The sequence below is a fragment of the Echiichthys vipera genome, assembly GCF_963691815.1.
Source record: "Echiichthys vipera genome assembly, chromosome: 18".
NCBI lineage: Eukaryota > Metazoa > Chordata > Actinopteri > Perciformes > Trachinidae > Echiichthys > Echiichthys vipera.
Genome location: NC_139843.1, coordinates 9697843 through 9722942, shown reverse-complemented (window position 1 = coordinate 9722942; position 25100 = coordinate 9697843). Strand labels below are relative to the sequence as shown.

The window sequence follows — 25100 nt, the reverse complement described above, 5'->3', positions numbered from 1 at the left end:
TGATATTTTTTTTTTTTGCCCTTTCTCGGGAAATTTACGAGGAAAAGGGATTTCGCTATGTGAATAAAAGACGGACCGCGCATGCGCAGTCTGTGGTCATCCTCGGGTGCTCTCTGCCAGTCTCATGATCGCAATTATTCACATCCAAACCTCAGCTAAAATATGAATTACTGAGCTGTGTGACACTGTGGTTACCATAGTTTCATATCTTAAGAGGCCAGTTTGAAAAATACATAAATCCACAAATATGTTTTGTGTTATTATGCAAATACACTGTAAATGACCCACCACTTAACACCTAACCTATGGATATTAGTACTTATTAGGCCTATTATAGGGAATAAATATATTAAAATAAAACACACTATATAAAGCATGGTCACTAAAAATGCAATATTGGTCATAAAGGTTAGGCTTTAAAGCCCTATATGAAACAATGTATGAATATTATAATTGAAGCTTGGGAAGCTGATTTGTGTGATGTGATACAGTATATATGTTATTTGTTATGTATTGTTTATTTATCTGTCTGTACTTATTTCTATTCCCATGTTGCTGCTACAATACCTGAATTTCCCCTCTGAGTCTGATGATCGATAAAGGCCTGTCTTATATCTTATAGTCTAGCATGCTTATTTTTTCACTTATAGCTTACATAATAGTTATATGTTTCTGACTTTTATATATAAATGTCTATATCTTTGTGTAAATTCTTCTTGGATTGTGCTACTGTATTGAGAGTAACTCACAAAAGGAGTAAAATTCCTTGTCCATACTTGTTTTACGCACCAACTTCTATCTCCATTTGTAAGTTTTATCTTAGTATCCTTGTATGTGCACATTATAGGATACAATAGATATGTCTATGTTTGAAATAGGCTAGAAGATACATTGTACACAGTGTCGTTACAAATGACATATGCCACTTTAATGTTATTTATAATCCTGGTAACCTGATAATAATATTGAGTGTTGTTTTACAATGTTTCATGTCAATAATGTTTAATTAGTCTGTTTTATAAGCCCGCTCATTCCCCTCATAGTCCATTTCAGACGGTATTCAGTAGACTACATTACACTATGGGAAAGCCTAACAATTAGTTTTTTTACATATGACTATATCTACCTGTAAATTCTTCTTGGATTGTGCTACTGTATTGAGAGTAACTCACAAAAGGAGTAAAATTCCTTGTCCATACTTGTTTTACGCACCAACTTCTATCTCCATTTGTAAGTTTTATCTTAATATACTTGTATGTGCACATTATAGGATACAGTAGTTATGTCTATGTTGGAAATAGGCTAGAAGATACATTGTACACAGTGTGGTTACAAATGACATATGCCACTTTAATGTTATTTATAATCCTGATAACCAGTTAATAATATTGAGTGATGTTTTACAATGTTTCATGTCAATAATGTTTAATTAGTCTGTTTTATAAGCCCGCTCATTCCCCTCATAGTCCATCTCAGACGGTATTCAGTAGACTACATTACACTATGGGAAAGCCTAACAATTAGTGCAAACCAAATATCTGAAACGATTAATCCAAGGATGGGGACTCAGGCCCCAGAAGCCCAAATAACATGGCGCAAACAAAGAGGCTGCGCTCCTTGTAAACACGCACCCAGGCGCCTCATTACCAACAGAATGGATGATGAGCTGTCAGGTAACACGTCTTGAGGACGCATGTCAATTTCCTTTAATGTTGTCAGCTACTTGTTAAACATGAAAGGGGGTGGGTGAGGGTATATAAGACACCCCTAATCTCCGAGTAGAGGAATTTGTCATTAACCGGCCCCAAACATGCGTTCATTGGGAGCTCTGGCTGTCGCGCTGCACGCATCTCTGCTGGTGCTGCTGGCTCGGGGGGTCCAGATAACCAGGGATGGAGTTTATATGAGGTCGCTGCAGCATTTTCCCGCGATGGACCGATCGACAGGCTACCACCTGCCCACCTACATGATGCATCTCTACAGGAATTTCAAATCCAACTTTTCCAGGCCTTTGGATACTATGGAGCAAGATGCCGCAAAGCAAGCGGACACCGTGAAGAGTGTGATGGCTAAAAGTAAGATTTGATTGATATTTTTACAGAAAATGCTGTCTTTGTGGACCTTGAATGAGCAGGGACAACACAATGAGGGGATATGTATAAAGTTATTTCCTAGGCTAAATGTTTTATAGTAGGGTCTCTCCTCTACCACTTAAAGACTCTCTGAAATGTTAGTTTTTTTTGGGCTCAAGTTTTGTCCTGTCAAAGCTGCGAGCCAGACGCCCTCAGAGGGTCTCAATCCACATCCCGCTCAGGGGGTGAATAACCATGCAGGGATCAGCGCGTGAAAAGGCCGGTTTTCTGTCTAATTCTCAAAGCAAACCTCTTTTTTCTTAAATAGGTGATGTTGATTCGATATCTCGCCAGACATCCCCCTATACAAATCTCTTGTTAAGTCAAATCAACACCTTCCCTTAGTTCTTTTTTCACACTTGGCTTGATTAGATTAGAGCTCGGGATTTAATGGCACAAGCAGCCAACAAGAATACAGCCCTCCCTGCTGCTGAATCTAATTCCACATCGCTGCTAGGTGTTAGAGTTATTACCTATTTGTTTGACCGAGGATATGCAGGAGCCAGGAGAGGCAGAGAAGATGTGTTAGATCGTCGGTTTCGGCCCGGTGTTTGGTTCTGAGTGGATGAATAGCAAGTTTGCACTTTTAATCAACAATCCAGATAAATCGGCCATTGCACTGGACGATATACACACGTTTAATGTTTCAGATGCGTTAATCCTCTAGATTAATTTGAACCACACCTGCTCATTGAATCACAATGAGCCACATTGCAGACGTGGGCGCAGCACATGTTGTCCTACACCCGAACAATGACTGGATTATTTTTGAAGAAGCCGCTTTGATTTGCTGAAACCTCCATCGACCCAAGCGTTAATCATGAAGTCACAGGAGAAGTTATCAGGCTGTGCACAACTCACTGTGCAAGGCATGAGAGGTGCTTGGACCCCCAAATTGCAGTTATTATAGACAGCACATGGTCAATGTTGGTTGGTTATTGAGAATTACCAACCATTATTATAATAATTAGATATTCTGTTTCAGGGATGCACAATAATTAACAAATTGCTAATATATGTTGATTGAAATTTAAATACATCAATTTACGTTACGCATAATGTAAGTATGCTTTCAACAAATGCTTTTATTTCACTGGGATATGTAGATTACAAAAAATATATATCACAGAGAGCATAGATGGTGTCATTTTATATGACACATATAACACATTATGATGAAATACAAGTTTAATTTCATTCCAAAACGTGTAGGCCTACAAAACAGATGTGATTGTGTTTTTGCCAAATGCAGTGCAAAAATACATTTGAATCAAAATGGCCATAAAGCAGTGGTGCCTGCATTGACCTAATGTAACCAGGGAGATTAAATATTATATACTAAAGATAGCTACCTTTGAACTAACAGTATAGAAAAAATATTGTCATAATATATGCTGCAGTTGACCTGTTAAGTGTTATGCTTGGTGACACATCTAAAAAAATACTGCAGTTGTATCCTGCTTGTCCTGATTTATTACTAAATATTGTTTCAATGAGGAAGTCTTAAAACACAATTACCTAAATTCAAATATAGCATTTAACAGTTAATATTTATTTAACATTTTCATTGTTTATTTCTACAACAGGTGGATTTTTTCCTGGAAAGCTCACTGGCACATTCATGTGTGTGTTGTCATATCGGTGTGATTTAATGTCCACTAATGATAAGCTGTCTGATACAGTTATGCTAATCTTTCTCTTTTCACTACATTAGGTTTGACGTACAGGCGGAATCGTTGGATTGCGACCTTTGACCTCCATGCCCTGCTGGCTGACAAACAGATCCAGGCGGCAGAGCTGAGAGTCAGGCCTCCTCGGACACAGAGTGCTTCCAACATCACTGTGGAGATCTATAACCAGCATGGCCGGGCGTGTCATACACACAAGAGCTGCCAGGATCAGCAGCTGGTGGGGCTGCTCACTGAATCATCACTGGTCACTTCATCACAGAGCTGGAAAGTGTTCAACATGACCAAACCCCTGTTAAGCTGGCTCAGGCAAAAATCAGGGACAGTGAAAAGTCGACACAAAAGAGTGTCAAGCAGAAGGAGAGTGGTAAAGACAAAGAGAGGCCTGTCGCTTCCTGATCAGCCGGCGAGCCTGAGAAGAGAGCAGGACATTAGTGACAGGGCCTTGTTGGTCGTCTTCTCACAAACTGGCTCTGGTGAAAACTCAAAGGCCAAAGCAAGCTTACTCCACACAGCTGAACAATCCAAGTTCTTGTCCCCTGCTGAAATCAAAAGGGCCCGCTGGCCCAAGAGGCGCAGGAGCAAACGGGGCCAGAGAGAACAAAGCGTGAGAAGCCTGCAGGCGTCCAAAAGAGGGAGTGAAAAATCTCTCTGTCGCAGAGTGGACCTGCATGTAGACTTTAATCAAATTGGCTGGGGGTCCTGGATCATTTTTCCCAAAAGATATAACGCTTACCGCTGTGAGGGTCCTTGCCCTGGCCCCCTGGGAGAAGACCTGAATCCAACAAATCATGCTTACATGCAGGTGAGTGGTGCCATTGGGGACACAAAATGGGAGATACTGGAGCGCCCAGTATTTTTTATTATTATCACTGATAGAAGTGGGAGGTCACATTTACAGTATATCTGGTAAGACATGATTGCAGCATAATGCTTGAGACAGGAGGAAACAAGACTTGAAATTCTGAGGATATTTTCTTCAAGCAAAAGCCCTTTAATAGTCAATCATCAATCATAAGAATATTTAAATAAGTATTTGTCTGTTTTAGTATCTTTATTTCCAGAAGTGTAGTGTTCTGAGACTGGGATTATCTATCTAAATGCTCTGTTTTGTTTCTTTCTTTTCCAGAGTTTACTTAAACATTACCACCCCGACAGAGTGGCATCACCCTGCTGCGCCCCAACCAAAATGAGCCCATTAAGCATGCTGTACTACGAGAACGGAGAAATGCTCCTTCGACACCACGAAGACATGATTGTGGATGAATGTGGCTGCCAGTGACAGCTACACCGACCTTTAAACATGACCTGTGTGGCTGAGCAGTGTTAACAGCATAAAGAAAATGCTGTGCAGGAGCAGTCGATTTCTGAAAAACAAAATAAAACACTTAGCCAGAAGGAAAAAGCTCTTCGATGTTTGTCACTGTGCACTGTAAGATTGTAACTGATCTATGTGCAGAGATAGGAGTTTAATTTGTGATGTGAGCTCTGGTTTGTAAGGAGACCATTGTTACTTTAAGATGTGCTGAAATACAAACTCAACAATAGCATCCAGTCTTCAAGCTGTGTGCAGATGTCACTATGTAACATACAACTTTATTTCCCTTATCAATTTCATCAATGTAAACATGAAATGGCAATGTTGTTGAATATTCCAGCACTGTTTTTATTGTACACTACCATTTGTGTAGCTGTAAATTAATGTGTATTTATTGTAAATATTAAAGAAATTGTATTTATGTACACTTTGCACATGGATTATGTATTTTGCTATGTTTTATTGTGTACTAACCATGGCTATTTTAAGCACTGGCGCTGGGTATCGCATTTTTTAATAATTTATGAAGAAATATTTGACAAAAAGTGGATTAGAATTCCAGACTCCACCTCCAAGAAGTTTTGTAGAGAAAAGTTACATATTTTATAAAGTAAAGTGTATAAAAAAATTGCTTTGATGTACGATACCTAGTCTAAAAGCACAGATGCCTGGTTTGGTTTAAGGTGCCACAAACTCATCTTGCAATCATCCACTAAACACACTACCTGATATCACTCAGATCACTGACACATTTACCTGCAACTACTATGTGTGATTCAACACACTGAAAGATGTAATGTGGACTTTTCTAGCTTTGGAGTGATTCGGTCATCCACAGTGAGTCACAGCCAAATCAAAACACAGCATTGTCCGGGACAGGGGATATCCAGCAAATACTGTAAAGTGGCAGTTGTAACAGTTTTAACAATGGTATTCATCTGAAACCAGAGGGCTCATTGTGTTCAGATCCTTTGAAAATACACTGACTAACCAGGAATTTGCCAGAGTCACAACCATGGTAGTGGTCAAACTGGGAATAGTTGACTGGGACTCAGGAGGTAAGACAACATTTCACTTGCTAATGGCAGTCTCGGGCAAATACATAGGGAAAAAGTCTCAATTCAAAATATATTTATGGAGATATTCAAGTTAGAGGAGCATAGCCTGAAAAGAAAAGTATGTTTTCTTCATATCTTTTTTGGGGCCCAGCCTCAATGCAAAATATTCAGATTTAAAAAAGCAGTGGTTGAAGAAGTACTCAGAGCTTTTAAGTAAAAGTAGTAATACCACACTGTGGAAATACTCTAAGTCCTGCATTCAAAATGTTACTTGAGTAAAAGTACAAATGTATTAGCATCAAAATGTACTTAAAGTACAAAAATTAAAAGTACTCATTATGCATAATAGCTGATTCCAATATTTATATTATCAGATTATAAATTTTGACAGGTTAATGTAAATATCACTTAAAAGTTGCAGCTGGTATGTGGCTTGATTTATTTACTATATATATACGAATGTGTATCTTTATCTATAACAATATATGTTATTTAATTTGTTGATCATATTTTGTACTTAATCTGTAAAGTAACTAGTAACTAAAGTTGCCAAGTAATGTAGTAGAGTAAAAAGTATAGTTCCTCTGAAAAGTAGTGGTGTAGAAGTATAAAGTAGATTAAAATGGAATAACTCAAATAAAGTGCCTGTACATCAAGTACAATACTAAAATGCTTATGATTAACGCCTGAAAATGGTGACCAAATTTACATGTCGTCACTCAATATTGACCAAATGGAAATGTAATAATTAGTCATAATGAGTATTACGACTTAATAAGTGAGGTAATTGTATTTTTTTACTGTTTATTTTTGTTATTTTAGTTAAGCTATATCGTCTGCAACTTGAAAGCGCAAGACTGACACTCATGAATACAATATACCGGCATATTTCCTGGCCGGGCTGTTCGCTATAGCCTAGCATATTCCTTCACGTACTTATTAAACTGTCGCTAAATAGCAAACAACGACTTTGGCATAGATTGTTTAACGTTGACGTTACTACATGAGGTGTTGTTCGTCTAACTTTTCTCATGAATAGTGCAACATTCCGGTGAATTGCCCTCCCTGGGGCTAAAAATACACACTCACCAAATGTGGTTGAGCTGCTGTAGCTAACGTTAGCTAGCTAACTGTGGCAGCTGCCAGACTGTAACTGTAGCTTCTGGTTTTGGGTAAGTTCTGCCGTGGCTTTAATAAAACAGAAGACACATAATGTTACTAATAATAAGGATATACAACTGCCTTTGTATCCGTCCGGTATTGTAGGGCTGTGGGTGCTATATTGTATAGTGTTTGGGTGACTTTTTTTCATCTTATTACATTTGTGTAACTACCGTATTGACTGAAAAATTGCGATTTTCCTTCCATTTCCGGTATTTAACTTGTTACTGTGGTAACTAAGTACATGATTTAACGTTACTCAGATACTTTTAGGTGCTTAACTTAAGTATTTTATGCTAATTTCAACTCACACTAGCCTACATTACATACAGAGGGTAATATTGTACTTATTTACTCCACCACATTTATCTTAAAGGTTAGAGTTACTTTGTAGATTTAGATTATCAATAGAAAATATAAATCTACGAATATTATAATGAATGAATCTAGATTAAGAAACCCAGCAGTAATTAAAATCTCCTCCACCTTTACCAGCTGCAACATTACAGTGATGTAGGCCTACTTATGAATGCATCAATAAATAATCCAATTATATGATACACATAATTCTGAAATGAGTCATTTTGCATAATTAGTACTTTTAGTTTTGGTACTTTAAGTAGGCTATTTGTGGATGCTAGTATCTTCCTTAAGTAGTCTAAGGATTTGAATGGACTTCACTTGTAACTGAGTAGTTTTACACCATAGTATTGCTATTTTTACTTAAGTGAAAGATTTAAATACTTCTTCCACCCCTGCTTGTATTGTAACTGTGCCATGTAATCATTCAACTGATCTGAAAACATAAACATTTTCTGGGATTGTCATTAATCTAAAATTACTTTCATTACTTTACAATAGATGATTTCGTCGAGGAAGTTACTTTTAAAAAACCTTAAAATTCGGAATGAACAATACAATGAATGTTATTTTTTTTCAGTGTTGTATAACTACTACTGGCATAATGTAAATGATACCTCATTTATATCAATTTACAGAAAATGTTTACACAGAGTAAGAGGATTGACTTATTTCCTAATGTTTATAAGATGATCCTTTTACTCCAGTGTAAAATGGACAAAAAGTATTTTTATTATGTTTTTACGGAAACCAAAGACTAAGAACACATAGCATACAGCGCTAACTTAATTTTGATTCAATAGGGCATGTGTGGCAACTGTATGAAGCTGGATACATTTGTAACAATATACTGTCCTTGTTTGTTACTGTAATTGTTATTTGGCTGTCATACATCTTGTGCCTAAAAGTATGTCTAAGTCTAAAGTTTCATGACCTCCCTTAGGAACAGTTACAGCAGAAAAATGGCTGAGGCAGTCGCAAATGTGGCCCGCAGGGTTAATGCAACCGTAGAGGAGGGGAAAGATACATTGGGTAAGCCTCCCATCACACATCTTTCCCTCTGGAAATAGGAATAGCCCAAATTCAATATTCTGCTTTGTGCTATTTCAGATTTTCACCAGCAGGTGGTGACAGAAGATTGCATTTGTCTGCTCAATAAATCCAAACTGTGTCTTTACTTATAGATAGTTAACATTTCCATGCTGTATTAATGCTTCACAATGTCATAATCATGTTCTTCTTCTCTGCAGACCTGTCAAACTGCAAGCTCATCTCTTTCCCAGACGGTGTGTTCAAGGTCCTGAAGAGTGTCTCAGACAACATCCGCGTTATCACACTGGCTGACAATGAGATGAAGGCCATTTCCAGCAAGTTCTTTTCAACCTTCCCTCAGCTGAGAGGTAGTGGATAATTCACTGCAGATATTTGATTAATTTGATGTTTAAGAAAAGATTGTGTCATTGTATGTTGTTGATCTCACATGCTGCAACAGAAGAACAGGCCCTCTCAATTTACTCATGTTTGAAATATATTTCAGAACTGGACCTGAGGGGAAATGTTCTCACCAAACTGCCTGACACCGTGGGAGAAATGGAGCATTTGACCTGCATCAATCTGGCTTATAACAGCTTCTCAATCTTCCCTGATAAACTTACTGAAATAGCCACCCTGGAGAGGGTTAACCTGGAGAACAATAGCATCACTGGTAAAAACAATCTAATCACACAGTGTATTTTATATTCTAACACGGCTTAAGGTTAAGCTCACTCTCTTTTTTTATTTTGTCCCACAGAAATACCAGTGGAGAAGTTATCCAACATGCCAGCACTGAAGTGGCTGAACGTGAAGTCAAACCCCTTGGACTCAAACACTCAGTCTGCTCTACAATCACCACACAATTTTGACATTTCCTTTTTTTGACGAGTCCTAAAATATGTTGGATATCATATTTAGCCACCTACAGACAGCATGCTGTGTGCCTTTATCTACTTCAGTTGGATGCTTTATTGTGCCTGAGAGATGATGAAACGTATCACTCGAAGATATTGAACGGAAGATATCACAATAGGTTTACAACAACAACGAAAACAGAAGTGTGCAATTAAAGATGGCATCCTTTTTGATTGAGAATGCTACTACTTTTGTCCTCTCTGTGTAAACTACAAAGAGCCTAAGTTACTGTCTGGAGATGAAATCAATCCAGCTTTATACACCATTGATATGTTTTTGTCTCATTTGAGACACAAATCATGAATCATGATTTATTTATTACTTTTGATAGTAAAGTTTTTGCAATTAAAAAGTATGCACTGAAAACTGCAGTCTTGCAACATTATTTTTCACTGGGTAACAGATTTGTTGCTGAGACTATAGCAAATGATTAAGTGCTAATTAAATAACAATACATTTTCTGTTGATTAACTAATTGGTGAATAGTTTCAGCCCTAGTTTTAAAAATATAGAAGCTAATGGTGGGCTGGGATAAAGATCCTTGATAGGGTTAACAGGAGAAACTTGATCACTTACATTTCCAGACATAAAATACTGCTTTGGCACATTATTAAACAGTAGGAACATGTTCTCCTGTAGTTCACCCTCATATATAGTTGGGTAGATGTACTTTTCATCCCAATTAGGCAATCCTTATTGCAATAGGTTATCCAGGCAATAGTAAGTACACATCAACGCGAGAAGAGAAACATTAGTATATCAACAGACCAAAAAAACATAGCATACTCTATAAATAAAAGATATACACATAAGAATAGGTTAGATTAGAGTGACAACATTTTATCCATTGTATAGACTGAATCTGATAACTAGCTGCGAGCTGGAAGCACCACAGAGACGGGATTTAGGGTGACGGGGAAAGGACAGATAGAAACAGATCGAGCTAAACCTTATTTGTTATAGCGGCTGTAGGTTACAGAGCCCGATCCACAGTGTTAAAAGTATTCTCGTGGCTTTTCAAGAATTCTTTAAATAGCAACACTGCTGAGTCTGGATCAACTATAAGCTGATGTTTGGGTTCACTGTGTTGAGCGATGGTGGTTTATAAACCACGGAAGAGCAAAAAGAGGGAAGTACCATTATGGTATGTTAGGAATTGATTTATGACCAGATCATATTTACTGTGTTAAGACGTCTAAATTTGCCGAATTGTGGGAGGGTAGGATGCTGGGGTTTCAATGTCTTTTGGCCAAGAGAAATATTAAGCAAGGCAGCAGGCTTACAGCATCACATGACTCCTCTGCTGCTAAAGCTGTGACCTTGCATTGTGCATTATGCTGCCCTCTCACTCACACTGTGCTTTAATCATCCTAAACTGGGTGAAACTATGGTCATTTACATTTGAGAGCAGGAGGTATATTGTTGTACTATATTTATTTGACAGAGTTAAGACTGTTTAAACTTCAGTTAATGAAAGAAATAAGAAAATGTTTCAGGAGGTCAAGAAGCCACAGGTTTATACAGATTATACAGCAGCTAATGTCAATAAGAACTACTACTACAACCATTTATTGCTACATGTTGCAGCCTTTCAAAATATAATGTATCACCTTGGCTAACAAAATGTTACAATTACAGTGTAAAATGCTTGAGAGAGATCTTACAAAAAACAGGTGCACATTTGATATAATTCGTCGCTGCATGTTTTGTAAAAGCACCATAGGCAGAAGTTTTCTCCATATTGATGCTAAAAAGACATCATGTTTGCTTAAATACATCAAAATTTAGTGTACATTGAGTTTTGAAAAGCCCTGTGTGTGCTTTTTGCTTTTTGTGTGTGTTTTAGTTTCAATATGGTACAACTCCAACAAATCAGCTCATTGTTGATCATTGGATGTTATAAGAAAATTTATTTTAGACTTGTATTTGTTGTTTGTGTAAATAAGTGCCACATAGACATCTATTTAACTTATTTTAATTGCACAATGTTTTAAGGGCTATTGAACTGAATTATTACTTGAACTGATAAAAGCATCAATGACTGATATAAATACACAATGAGACTTTAGAAAAAGGAGCAATAGCATAGATAAAATACAATGTAGCATGTGTTTTAATTAGCATACCATACCTGAAAATGATTCTCAGACTGTCAGGCCTCCCTGCAATATGTAGATTTTGTCACTCTCAAAAACTGTACAGACACATTTTTAACATGTCACTTACAGCAAAGATGGCAGAGCATTTAGTGTGCTTATATATTCCCCTTAAATAAGATCTGTAATGATGCAAAAGGCAGATGAGCTTCTCTCGTATCTACACTATATCATAATAAAATAATCCATTTCAATCAATGCAATTATGCACCTTACTCTTACATAAAACATAACATTAAGTAAAATGGCAAGTACCATAAAAGCCATTCATTATCAAAATACACTGCAGACATAATAATAAAGTGTATATTTTTAAACATCATGTTACTAAAAAGAGGCCTAAAGTATTAAAAGACTCCAAAAGCAAGAAGTCACAACGCAGACACTTCACCTAATCCTGTCTTGTTAATTGGTTTACGGCTAACGCCAGTCAGCTCCATCTGTTTGTGTCTGAAAAGAGCTCTCAACGGCCACAGCTTACACGAAGGAAATGAAACAAATCATTTCACATGCAAAGAAGGTAAAGAAACTTCAGACCCACGCCACAGAAAGCGTGTGGCAGCCATTGAGAACAAGGAAGAGGATTAGCAGTTGATTACTATTCTCAGCAATTCTGCTTCCTTCAAATGTTTGTTAACACTTGTTCGCCACAGATGTCAATAATAGATGTGATTAGAATTCGGTAAACATACAGGAACACACAGCTCTGGCATCTGGCCTACACGCGTGGCCTTTACACCTGTTACATGCATGCAGTTGTCAGGAATCTTGGCTTAAGCAGTGCGCATGCCTGCTCCCTTTGTCTCAATGACTACACGCCTGTCAGTCAGGAGCTCCTCAGTCCTCCTGGATTAGTGCACAGAACCACAGTGGAGGAAAGCAACAGCAGACATGAGCGTTACCATCGAGGAGAGAGGCAGGCCTAACACCCAGGAATACAGGGTGTTTTTCAGTAAGCACAGCAGCTCATTGAGGCCTGCTTTGAATGAACTAGATTGTGTGTTACTGGGGAATTTAAGCATTGTAGTTGCTTTTTAACTACCAACTCTAATTCCTGTATTGGCAAGTAATCATAGAGCTGTCTCACACTTTTTTGTTCCTCATAGTGTTGCTGTTGATGCTCAAATACATTATTATCTCCTTAGAAAATTCTGAGGGAAGATACATCTCTCCATTCCATGACATACCCATCTACGCAAACGAAGCAGAGGTGAGCATCACTTGTCAAAGTTAATGCTGCAAGTTTTTTCTTTGAAAAAGTAGAGTTATGTTTGTCTCTTTTGGTGTACAAAAGCTTGTTTCCTTGGTTACTGTATGTTCATTAAAATACATTCTCTTGCAAGTCACTTGTAATTTGTAAAAAGAGAGAAGAATTCTGCTTTTTATTATTATTATTTATTTATTAGTTTTCCCTGCTCTTGTTGCTGTGTCAACAGACCAATCAGAGCATCACCAACATTAATGCCAATGGCCAATTTGTCTGTAGGGACAGATGCTTTCCCCAGTACCACCTGGGGGCCATAAGTCAGTGTGCTACCTTAACTGACCTTGAGTTCAGGCAGGAATTGATACTGTAAACTCCTCCGTCACATGTGCAAGAGAGCTGTGTGTTCCTGCTACAGGCGATAAGTGAAAAAAAAAATTTTGTACAAAAATGTACTGCTCCTGTCCCTCCATTGAGTGTTATATTAGCAATAAGTGGTTGTCTACATCTATGGCACACTTGCTTCAGGTTACACAGGTAGTAAATTTATGCCTGCTTTTTAAGCACACTCAGTACACTGTATACATCAGACATTCTTTTCAGCATCCGACCAGGTTTGAGGTTTGTATAGATATAGTAAGGCAGTCAATAATCACTGTTATGTATGTTTTATTAAAATAAGTTTCATAAAAATGTATTTGAAAACAGGAATGAGAATGCATCCTTTGTGTAACAAAAGTCTATTTATGATTATCTTGCAGAATATTTTTAATGCCGTTGTGGAGGTTCCAAGATGGACGAATGCAAAGATGGAGGTATGTAGGAGGATGTATCATCATGTGTCATAATTTTAATCATTATTTTCATACATGTTCCCTCCTAATACACAGTTCACACACTGAAATTAGATGGTCTATAGAGATCCATGTTCCTACATTTGACATGGACATAGTTTGTAATTGTCTGTACATATGTGCATAGCTTAATCTGAGGATTTTATACACAATGATGACTTACTGAAATGTTATTATAACACTGTAAGTACTGGTGTAACTGTGTTTTGGACATCTGTTTATCAGATTGCCACCAAAGATCCTTTAAATCCACTGAAACAAGATATGAAGAAGGGGAATCTTCGTTATGTAGCGAATGTTTTTCCTCACAAAGGCTACATCTGGAATTACGGAGCTATTCCACAGGTAAGTCCCACTCAGATGATGTCCGAACAACAGGAAACCAGACCTCCATCAAACATGTAATGTGCTTTCTCTTTTTACAGACATGGGAAGACCCCAACCATAAGGACAGTGACACGGGGTGCTGTGGAGACAATGATCCTATTGATATATGTGACATAGGAAATAAGGTACAACTCTGATTATGGGCTTTGAATAGACAGATTTAAATTCAGCTGTTTGCAGCTTCTTTTTTTTTTTTTTTTAAAGTGTCTTCAATTCTCAGGTGTGCTCTCGAGGAGAAATAATCAAAGTGAAAGTGTTGGGAACTCTGGCTTTGATCGATGAGGGTGAAACAGACTGGAAGGTCATTGTGATCAATACTGAGGACCCTGAAGCCGCAGACTTTAACGGTATGAATAACCTGCAACAGAAAAAGTGGAAAATCAGCCATTGGTTACACAAGTTATTCTTTATTTGAGAGTTCTCCTTTGTTGGCGATTTGTTGCAGATATTGATGATGTAAGACGACTTAAACCTGGATATCTGGAAGCAACTTTGGATTGGTTCAAAAGATACAAAGTCCCAGATGGGAAACCTGAAAATCAATTTGCTTTCAACGGAGAGTTTAAGGACAGGGTACGTGTGCTGAATTTTTAAACTAAATATTTTTAAATGTATCCGTAGCTGGTCAGATTTTGGTCCCATATAGCATATATTACAAAGCAAGTTGAGGTGCTATAGAAATACTGTAAAGGTATCAAAAGCTCAATCAACAGAAAAACGCACACAGCCCATATTCAGAAACTGTGCCTTTAAATGAGCCGTCAGGACTTCTATATTGTTGTGATGTCACAGATATATTATATAAAGGTAGAAAGCCTTGCCTGCCACTACAGTGCTTTTACAGTCATCCTGATCCCCGGCTGCAATGACAGTACAGTGCACAAATGTGGAAGACCCGGAAACGCTGACCAATAAGAGCAGACTGGGCTTTTTCGGGTGGGGGGCTTAAAGAGACAGGCGCCTAGACGGAGTCTTTCAGACGGAGGGTAAATGCAGGTATATTCACACAGACAGTGTCAAAATTTACATGATAAAATGAATGCAAGTTAACATTTCCAAGTATGAACGCAAGTATGAACCTGAAGATTAGCATATTATGGGACCGTCAAAAATATCTACTTTATTTTAATCTGGTATATTGATGCTTTCTTTCTTGGAGTACGGAGATGAGGAAAATCATTGTAAATAATAAAAAAATGTTTTCCAGGACTTTGCCATTAAAACAATCAAGAGCACCCACGAGTTCTGGAAGGCACTGATTTCCAAGAGGACAAACGCGGGCGAGTTAAATTGGTAAGTACTTGCCAGTGCTCCTCTATGCAAACAGAAGGCTATATGATTTTATATGTGACAAATGCTGTTATTGATAGTTCCTGGCATAACGTCCTTGAGATAATTATCAAGCGCTGAATGAAAGTTGACAAAAATGCTGGGGAGAAGAGTTTTGATCAACTAAATTATAATCCTGGTAGACAATGTAACACACTGTATACGGTAGCTGCTCAGTGAATGGACTGTTTAATACTACATGTAAAATAAGTGTTTTATCTCTTTCTTGAATCAGCACTAACACCAGTGTCTCAGATAGTCCGTTCTGCTGCTCTGCTGGGGACGCAGAGGCTACGGTACAGTCTGTAAGTCTGTTTTCCTTTTCAAATTCATGTAACCAGCTTAATCCTGCCTTCCTTAATAAAAGACTGGATGATAAACATATCAGTGTGCTGTATAACCTGGTAATTCAGAAAACCCTCAGAAAAACGGTGAGGATCATTAGTTACTCCATCTTGTTCATTTGGCAACATAAGGGTTATTAGTTCAAACAGAAACCAGCATTTCATAGATTTCACTTACATACAGTATGTCCCCAAAGCAATTTCAGTCAAAAACAACTGGACTGGTTGTTTGTCTAGGAAGACGTTTCACCTCTCATCCAAGAGGCTTCATCAGTTCATGTACGCATCTGACCAGGCTGGGACTGGTCCAACTAGCTGGTGTGAGATCCAGGTATTTAACCTCTCACAAGGCCGATGATGTCACTGAATCCTTTTGTGCTCCAAGTGCCAACGCCCGTCGTTAGATACACCTGGATCTCCCATCAGATAGTTGGTCCAGTCCCAGCCTGGTCAGATGCGTACATGAACTGATGAAGCCTCTTGGATGAGAGGTGAAACGTCTTCCTAGACAAATAACCAGTCCAGTTGCTTTTGACTGAAATTGCTTTGAGGATAACGATGACCTGGACGAATGAGAACATTCACAGGCCTACATACAGTATGGTTTCTCATGGCATTTAATGAGCTATCTAAGCTGCACACATGTATTCATCATGACCTCTAAGGTGCATTTGTAAACACCACTAACTCTACCACCAGGAAGGTGCTTTTGGAGCCGAAGATCCCATTCCAAGTTCAGGTGGGTGTTTGTACTTGTATTTGTTTCATTGCAGCTACTCTACGTTGTCACTCGATTTAAATCACATCTGCTTGATTTTGTTTTTCAGTTGACAAATGGTTCTACTATGAGTAGTGAGAAGAAAACCCTGAGCAGAAACCTTCATTCCTTTCTTCACTCATTTCTTCCTTTATCTGATTTGAACACATCAGAGCAGAAAATTGGATGTATTGGATTCATATTTCTTGTCACATTTACTTGCGTCTTTGTTCACACTTGAACGTCTGATGCTGTCAGAGCTGCTTGTTTTGTGATTGTGACACAGTAATACATTTAAGTTATTAGATTGTTGCTTGTAAAACCAGGCTTGACAGAGTATTACAATAAACCACACTAAGGAATTGTGTATTGTATTGATTTTTTGGCACGACTACATATTTTCATTATCACATTAGTGTGTGGTTACTGATTATGGATCTCAAGTGCATAATGGTCTCTTGATGTGAAAAGAGTGTAGACATCTTACTCTGCCTGTAAAATTTGAAATAAGACATACCAATTTCTGTACAGTCTAATAATTCATGTGGGCAAACAAAATCGCACTGCTGCCTATGGGCAATTCCACTAAATAATATATTTAGTGTTCCTATAATGTAGTAGCTACTTAACAGTACAAATGACTGGTTATTAAAGTATGTGACTGCAAGTGGATAAACCCCATGGTGTGCTTCTGTAGGCTCATAATAAACAATAAGCCTCGATAAGCACTAGAGGCCTTCACAGTGTGATTAGAATAATGGTTACAAAAAGAGTTGTTATGTCTCTAGCAGCATTAATTTGCTTTTGTTAATGAACTTGGAAGTAATGTTCAGTGCTGCCTGGAATAAAGCTACGATGATTATTAATAATTTATAATAAAAAATATATATCATCAGCAGACTCGGTTGATTCAGTAAAGAACATAATTAGTTGCAGTCCTGTACAAAACAGTTAAAAATGAGCTCCACCTCACCTGCAAAAGTAAAATCATGCTTCTAGATCAATTCAATTCAATTCAATTCAATTCAATGAATGTTATCAATGCATTAGGATCTTCATTTGTGCGAAATATCAATGCATGTTCAGTTCACACATTCAGCAACCGATCACAATATACCACAAACGTCACATACCAGCAGTTCAACTGTGGTCAGTAGATAAAAACACAACGCAAAGCACAATACGTGAAGAACAGGCAATAAAAAAGCATTAAAAGAATGTAAAAGCCCATGAACACTCACACAGGTGTTTCAGTTATTCTGCCTGATTAGACCTCTGCTTGGGTTGAAGGTGGGAGGGGCTTTGATGGGGATTTATGAGGTCATAAATGTCCGTCCCACTTTAACAGGTGAAACAAAGCTAACATGAGACCCGGGAAGATGTCAATCAATCACAGTAGACACACCCACACAGTCCTGAGAAGAGGTCTATTCAACCAGGTTAACTGACCTGTGTGGATGCTCAGGGGCTTTAAAAATGTTTATAATGAATGAATTGATGTAATAATAATTTACTGTTATAAAACTGTGTCATCAGTCGGACAGTTTTTGGCTAATTTCTATCAAACTTTCTGTTTAACCTACAAATATAAATGATTGTGTAATGTTAAGTTATCTTAATGGTGCTAAACTAAAGTCATGTATCGTTTTAACGGCCTATCTTTGAGTTTACAAGAGTGGTCAAAAGGACGCTGGACCATACTTCAGTCCTTCACAATAGAATGACATGCTTTAACAGCTACAAAATATACAGTAAAGTCTTCTTCATTTCCATTTTTAATGTAAACCACCACGTGAGCCGCTCAGGGTCCAAACGTTCTCTTATCAAGGTCACTTTATTTGACTAATTTGACATGTGAATGCCCATGTACAAATATGAAACTTCACTTGTAGATTTTAGAAGTGGGTAAATTAATTCTACTTGCACTTCGGTGGCGATAACCCAGTAAAAGCAACAAGAAAAGACCGGAAACTGCGGCAGACCAGATCCATCCGGATACTGCTAATACCAGCAAACAGCGTCCGACTGGTAATACATTCCATATAAATATAATGGTGTGACAGTCCAAGGTGTCCTTTTTCTGCATTTATTACTATAACTTTAAACTTAATGTTCCTGCTTATACTCAATTTACACTGTGTGCTATCCTTCTGGTTGGCTTCACTTTCTTCAAACAGCCTGATGAGGGCGCTAATCCACTACACTGGGAATGCCAAACGCCCAATTCAAAAACACAAAGAAGAAAAAGCGGAAGTCTGATTGACTGTTTCCAAGGAGACCACCAATACTACTGGGCACTGTCAGTGTTGAGGGGAGTCTGCTAACGCAAAAGTAAGATAACATTTTATAGCGCAAAAACACAATAACACAGACAATGCCTTTGACATTAGTTAATAATAATTTTCGCGCGGCTGATAGTCAGTTAAACGTTGCCCTGGCGACGCACATGACATCACATTCTAGAAGCTCTTTAGCTGACATGCTCATGCTAACTAGCCCCAAAGCGTCATTATCGTTACGGTTCTGTCGGTTCAAGAGCACACTTATACAAGCTAAATACCAACCAGACGCGTGACTACAAGTGTTTTTGATAGTTTGAACATTACACTATTGGCGATTGTAATTACAATTTAACAATAAAGCGTTGTTTACTAAGAATGTATTGCTAAGTTAGCTATTTAAACAGGGACAAATATTAAAGGTGTTTGGAGGCAGCTGAGTTTGATCTAAATGATCTATGACTGGCACAGATATATCTAGACCAGGTAAGGGGCCTGTTTCTCAAAGATAGGCTTTGACCTAGATCTAACTGCTAGTTAGACTTTGGATAGGCGTCTGAATGGATACATAACATGGCTCTTAGTCCACTGTTACCCTGGGGGCAGGGTGGCTTACTTTTTAAGGTGTGGTGTAATGTAATAACAGACATTTCTCACGGCAGACATGTTGACTTGTCACTGCAGGACAAACAAAGGTGAAACAAACTTGTTTAACGATGCTTCAGTTCCATCAAGTGTCCAAGTTACAGTGAGCCAGCATGCACAATGTCAAAACCCTGGAACCAGCTATGCTAATGGATTGATTTAATGTTATCAAATACACCTGCACCTTTCCTGCCAATATGTCTGCCTGCTGAGGAAAAAGTCTAATGTTATGCAAATAAATGCTATATTTAAATATGGTGAATGAGCAGAACACCGCCATCTAGTGTCACAAGATCGTAGTCGCGACAACAAAAGATAATTAAAAGCACTCGGGTTGCCAGGTTGGTCAGACCCAGCCCAGTAGCCTACAGAGACCGGAGTCTGTTTGAGCCTGTTTTAACCCATCCTCTCCGGCAAATCACACCATAAGTATTGCAGAGCACAGCAAAGTAAACATGAAAGTTAGCTTACTGATCAAGAAGACACATAGCCATTTCCGTGTGCGTTTTAATGCTGTTGAACTCCTTTATCTCAGTCCATCGAGTGAATGCTTGGCCTATATAGATTCTCGTTTTTACCCGTCTCTGGTCACTCAGCTGCTGGGACAAATAAGCCGCTGCAGGATTGGCAAACTCACCCAGTGCCAGCCTACAGTAGCTGCGGCGAACAACAGACAACCCTGGCAACCCGCAATTCTGGCCGCTTAATAGCTGGTAAAATGTAAACAGAACGTTGCAGAAAGTCATTGTCAAACCCGTCAAAATTTTTTTTATAATAATATTAATTCAGACTAAATATCTTTTTTTATGGAGAAGCAATACTTTCATTCTGCATCCCTCAAAATTCCCCATGGGTCTATTATTATTATTATTAACTCTACGGCACATTTTTTTTAATATTGATGGCTGTTTTTGATATTTTGTCCACCTCACTTATGTATAAGCAGGAGCAAAAAAATGCAGTGTCAAGGCAGGCATTACTATTTCTTTGCTCATTCTGTGCAGTATGTAATAGTAATCTGACCTTCTTCTTGTTTCAGTCAAAGACCATCAAGATGTCATTTTTATTCGACTGGATCTACAGGGGGTTTAGTAGTGTTTTACAGTTCTTAGGTATGTACAGCTCAAATGCACTTCTTGAGTGAATGTTGTTGTTGTTTTGGTTATGCTCCACCTCAAGGATTAAGTAAGACTTTCACCCATGAAATGTGTGAGTAATGTATGCTAAACTTATTTATAATATTTATTCCAGGTCTGTATAAAAAGTCCGGGAAGCTGGTTTTTCTGGGCCTGGACAATGCTGGCAAAACAACGCTCCTACATATGTTGAAAGATGACAGACTTGGCCAACATGTGCCAACACTGCACCCAAGTAAGGAGAGATTCAGAGAGTAATGAGCCATCCTACATTTACATGTTGTTGGTGTACAGAACATAGCATATAACATTGCCAACTTTAAAGCTGAAAAGATGTGATGCACGTTTGGCTTAGAGGAGATGCGATTTATCAGTTATCGTCAATGCTGTGGTGCCAGTATGGTAATGTTGTTTAACCATACTGTGTCCCTTATGATAATGTGATCCTTGGATAATTAGTAATAGATTATAACAGGCAGTGTGCTTTGATGCAGTAAATAAGTACAGTATATGATTTATTCCTTCTCTTTGAAAATTAATTCCACATTTTTTAGTTTTTTTCCCTCCTCCCACAATGTTACACAGACATTATTATATATTGTAGATAACGGTCTTGCAATACATGCCATATTACTTAATGATATTACATTTTTGTTCTCACTGTCTGGGCCAATAAAAATTATCTTTTTTTTCACAAAGCTTCTGAAGAACTGTCAATTGGTGGGATGACATTTACTACATTTGATCTGGGTGGACATGTACAAGGTGAGATCTTTCGCCATTTTGCAAATAATAACACACTGTTTGTTGTCTCTGCTTTTTGCTGCCACAACACATTTACTTGAAATATTAACTGCTCAGGCAAAATGTTCGGATTCAGGGTAGGATTAACGTGTATTGTCACAGTGCCTCCTCAACTACATTATCAGGCCGTCTCATTCATCCGCAGTAGAAGTAGTTGAGTTCAAATTATTTTATACATTTTATGACAAAAAATTTGCCGGGATGAGTGGGGCACAACAGTATATAATTTGTTACAGTTGTCAGTGGAAATGCTTAAGGTAACCGAATCATTTTGTTACTTTCTAACCTCTGTCATCAGAAACATGGTCAGAGATGTTGACCAATCACAGTTCTCGTGGCTGCCACATGGTGTCTCTGTAGCCCCTGCAGCGCTGACGAGTAATGACATTTTTAGGGGTTTCAAATCAGCTCTGATGGAACCACTAAGCCTAAAATACTGAGCACAAATCAAGATCCTTTAATTGAAAAAAAACTGATGTGTGTCTGCTTTAAGTAAAATGTAGGATATGTGAACCATCATACCACTTAAAAAAATTGCGTCACTTTTTGATTGTACACAGAGACAATCAAAGGATACAGTTCGATTTCACCAGTTCCTAGACAAAACTGCTGCATTATAAGCTGAGAAGGGCATTCACAGTTGTATTGACTCACTGCAAGGACAGTTCATTCACAAACTGTTTTCTCGTTGTTGACAGCTCGAAGAGTGTGGAAGAATTACCTGCCGGCCGTGAATGGAGTCGTCTTTCTTGTAGACTGTGCGGATCACGACAGACTCTTAGAATCTAAGGCCGAACTGGACGTAAGATTAAACATCCCTGTTACAAGTTGTTTCAGCTAGGTGTCCTGACAGTAAATTGATGATGATTGTGCTGCTCTTGTGTTTCTAGGCTCTCCTAGGAGACGAGACAATAGTCAATGTACCGGTGTTGGTGCTGGGTAATAAAATTGACCGCGCTGAGGCTATCAGTGAAGGAGGACTGAGAGGAGCTTTTGCTCTTGATGGTCAAGTTACCGGAAAGGTAGGCGTAACTGTCTTTTAATTCATAGGAATATGATCTCTATCTGTGTGTGGGCACATTTCCTGGTGCCTGATGGCCATCATCCTCATTTATTTGTGTGTTATCGACAGGGAAACGTCTCTTTGAAAGAGCTGAACGCCCGGCCACTGGAGATCTTCATGTGCAGCGTGTTGAAAAGACAAGGCTACGGAGAAGGTTTCAGATGGTTATCACAGTACATCGACTGACACGCAGGACCTGAAGGGATTTTCTTGACACATTTTCACAAAGCTAGACAAAGATTTTGTCTCTTTGCCAGTGTCAATCATCCCAGGTTTCAAACTGTATTATCAAGAGCATAGTAAGAGCATATTCTTTTTAATACTTTATTCAGGATTTAAAGGTTTCTATGCAAACTTTTAAAAGTGGTTCATGGTGAACTGTTCTACCTGTGTTATTAATGTGAGAATTAACTGAGTTGTCTAACTCCATGGCATGTGTTAATTACATCCAAAGGTTACATCATACCTGAATACATACACGAGCAAATAGCATTATGCAAGAATATAGATACGTACATGTTAGTGTTGTATTATTTAATATGGAATAGAACATCTGCTCTAGTTGGGATTTATCAGGAAGCAAGTGATGGAAATTAAGGACTTGTTAGTGATTGTGTTGGGTAGTTTAATGCTTGTTACGATTAAAATGGTTGAGTTTAATAAAAAATAAATACAGGAGATTAATTTGAGTTCATTTAATCTAATGATACACAGCCACTGCCTTCAAAGCATAGCCAAAGATGTATGCTAATAACTTTGGGATTGGTAGGGAGAGAGATTGGACTTCAACAAAAGCTAAATTCTGTGCTGAGCACTGAGCCAAAATCAAATCAAATCCCCTTTAGTAACCAAAAACGCAGAGGAGACAGCACGTCCCACAAATAAAGGCAAAGATGATGAGTAAACGGAGTCAAACTGAACAGCTCACTGATGAGTGTCCTGTGAATAATTCTCACTTTTAGTGTCTTGATGGAACTGGCTTGTTTATTTTTGCATCTCTTCCTGTTGTGTTGACTCAGAGCGCTGCGTTGAAGGCCGCTAATTTGAAATGTGTTAGAAATAAAAACTGCACTACATTTGACTTTGGGGTCTTCAGTACAGAACTCAAAGATAAAGTGTTCATTCCGAATTTTTATGATGTTCAATAGCTGCCCTTGCTTTCTTATATCATGAAGGTTGTAATAATGCATTGCCCTTGTACTGTACTCTAGCAGAGACAATCTTACTCCTCTGTATTTGGGGGTAGGAAAAAATATATGTAGTTCTGAGCCTGTTCATTGAAATCATTAATAGAGTTTATCTTTTCTTATTTATTCCTTTTTAATCTAGAGCCTGGACAATGTATCTGCATGTAATCAGCATGTAGACTGTTCAACAGAGTCGGAGTGCTGCAGGTAATGCACTTTTTGACTATCTGAAAAGATATGAGAGTGCGCTTGCAAACATTCACGTGCTATCTTGTTAACGAATACAGAAACTTCTGATGATCGCAGCCCATGTACTGTTTTCTGCATCCCATGTTTACAGGGTACCATTTAAAATATTCTGCTTATTAATCAACGCAGGGATGTTTGCGACCGAGATGAAAAGATAAATATGAAACAGATTTTTTTTTTTTACAGGGAATCTTGAGTGTTTACTGAGATACAGTATGCATGTAAAAAAAACAGTTTGTCCTCTGAATAGTGTTCTGTATCCTACACTGAACTCCTGTAAATTATGTATAATACAGATGTAAATGTTTGTACAGTAACTGCCTATCAGCTGACACGAATAAAGCACTGTAGTTATTTATAGCTGGTCGATGGGAAATAATATTTGCAGCAATTCTCTTTGAAAAAAGTTTCAACATTATTAACAACATGCTCACATAGAGATTTGTCTATTAGTTGAGTGGCTCATGTGAAATAAAAACCAAACTTTTTTGGACTCATCTGGCCATGTATCTTTTTCCTTTATAGCTCCAAATAAAACCTTCTTCACACACTTGCATCCCTTGTTAGGATAATGTATCTTTAACTGTAGGGTGGCATTTTGTCTCTTAAGGGGTTTGAATAAACTGCTTAAGTGTTACCTGTTCAATATTCAAGGTTTGTCACTTAAGATCATTTGCTCAGCATCTGTAACACGCTTTAGGCCCGAAGGAAATGAAATTAAGAGTTTGCAGTGTATCCAGAGTTATTAGGATCCATTCGTGGCACAACTAGCTACAACTTCTGCCCGTCTGCATTTTTAGTGGACTGGTGCACCGTTCAATTACATTGTAACCCAGTTCACAGCGGCCAGGCTGCAACCTCACGCTCAATACTGGTCACTCACACAGAAATGCATGGGGAAATAGGGTCCTGGTTAAAAAATTGTGAAATTCCCCTTTAATTTTCATTGTAAGAGATTTGTTTTTACTTTGACATTAAAATATAAACATCCAAAAGCAAAAAGCATGTTATAACCAAGGCGGTGAATACTCCACTGTAT

At 38.1% G+C, this 25100-nt stretch overlaps 4 protein-coding genes across 4 annotated transcripts; all 4 read left to right on the top strand.

The window, feature by feature from the left end:
- Positions 1 to 1810: 1810 nt before the first annotated feature.
- Positions 1811 to 5102, top strand: ndr2 (nodal-related 2; the record flags this gene model as incomplete). The annotated part of the gene is made up of 3 exons (XM_083932451.1): positions 1811 to 2075; positions 3847 to 4625; positions 4950 to 5102. The coding sequence occupies 3 exons, from the start codon at positions 1811 to 1813 to the stop codon at positions 5100 to 5102; spliced, it is 1197 nt and encodes a 398-aa protein (XP_083788577.1).
- A 2190-nt stretch (positions 5103 to 7292) lies between these two features.
- Positions 7293 to 10013, top strand: lrrc20 (leucine rich repeat containing 20). The gene is made up of 5 exons (XM_083932184.1): positions 7293 to 7368; positions 8661 to 8749; positions 8968 to 9117; positions 9255 to 9422; positions 9510 to 10013. Exons 2-5 carry the CDS (start codon positions 8680 to 8682, stop codon positions 9635 to 9637), a joined length of 516 nt encoding a protein of 171 aa, XP_083788310.1. The 5' UTR covers positions 7293 to 7368; positions 8661 to 8679; the 3' UTR covers positions 9638 to 10013.
- A 2701-nt stretch (positions 10014 to 12714) lies between these two features.
- Positions 12715 to 16794, top strand: ppa1a (inorganic pyrophosphatase 1a; the record flags this gene model as incomplete). The annotated part of the gene is made up of 11 exons (XM_083933244.1): positions 12715 to 12775; positions 12969 to 13033; positions 13789 to 13842; positions 14107 to 14226; positions 14307 to 14393; positions 14489 to 14615; positions 14714 to 14841; positions 15476 to 15561; positions 15833 to 15902; positions 16641 to 16680; positions 16769 to 16794. The coding sequence occupies 11 exons, from the start codon at positions 12715 to 12717 to the stop codon at positions 16792 to 16794; spliced, it is 864 nt and encodes a 287-aa protein (XP_083789370.1).
- Positions 16795 to 18971: 2177 nt separating this feature from the next.
- Positions 18972 to 24484, top strand: sar1aa (secretion associated, Ras related GTPase 1Aa). The gene is made up of 7 exons (XM_083933236.1): positions 18972 to 19029; positions 20662 to 20734; positions 20874 to 20993; positions 21458 to 21523; positions 22261 to 22364; positions 22453 to 22584; positions 22695 to 24484. The coding sequence occupies exons 2-7, from the start codon at positions 20677 to 20679 to the stop codon at positions 22809 to 22811; spliced, it is 597 nt and encodes a 198-aa protein (XP_083789362.1). The 5' UTR covers positions 18972 to 19029; positions 20662 to 20676; the 3' UTR covers positions 22812 to 24484.
- The last annotated feature ends 616 nt before the right edge of the window (positions 24485 to 25100 follow it).

Bases quoted from the DNA above. Each gene is read 5' to 3' on its own strand.
- lrrc20 (XM_083932184.1), top strand. From the start codon at position 8,680: ATGGCTGAGGCAGTCGCAAATGTGGCCCGCAGGGTTAATGCAACCGTA. The intron at 9,118-9,254 runs GTAGTGGATAAT...AATATATTTCAG, and splicing joins AACCTTCCCTCAGCTGAGAG to AACTGGACCTGAGGGGAAAT. The intron at 9,423-9,509 runs GTAAAAACAATC...TTTGTCCCACAG, and splicing joins GGAGAACAATAGCATCACTG to AAATACCAGTGGAGAAGTTA.
- sar1aa (XM_083933236.1), top strand. From the start codon at position 20,677: ATGTCATTTTTATTCGACTGGATCTACAGGGGGTTTAGTAGTGTTTTA. The intron at 20,735-20,873 runs GTATGTACAGCT...TATTTATTCCAG, and splicing joins TAGTGTTTTACAGTTCTTAG to GTCTGTATAAAAAGTCCGGG. The intron at 22,365-22,452 runs GTAAGATTAAAC...TTGTGTTTCTAG, and splicing joins AATCTAAGGCCGAACTGGAC to GCTCTCCTAGGAGACGAGAC.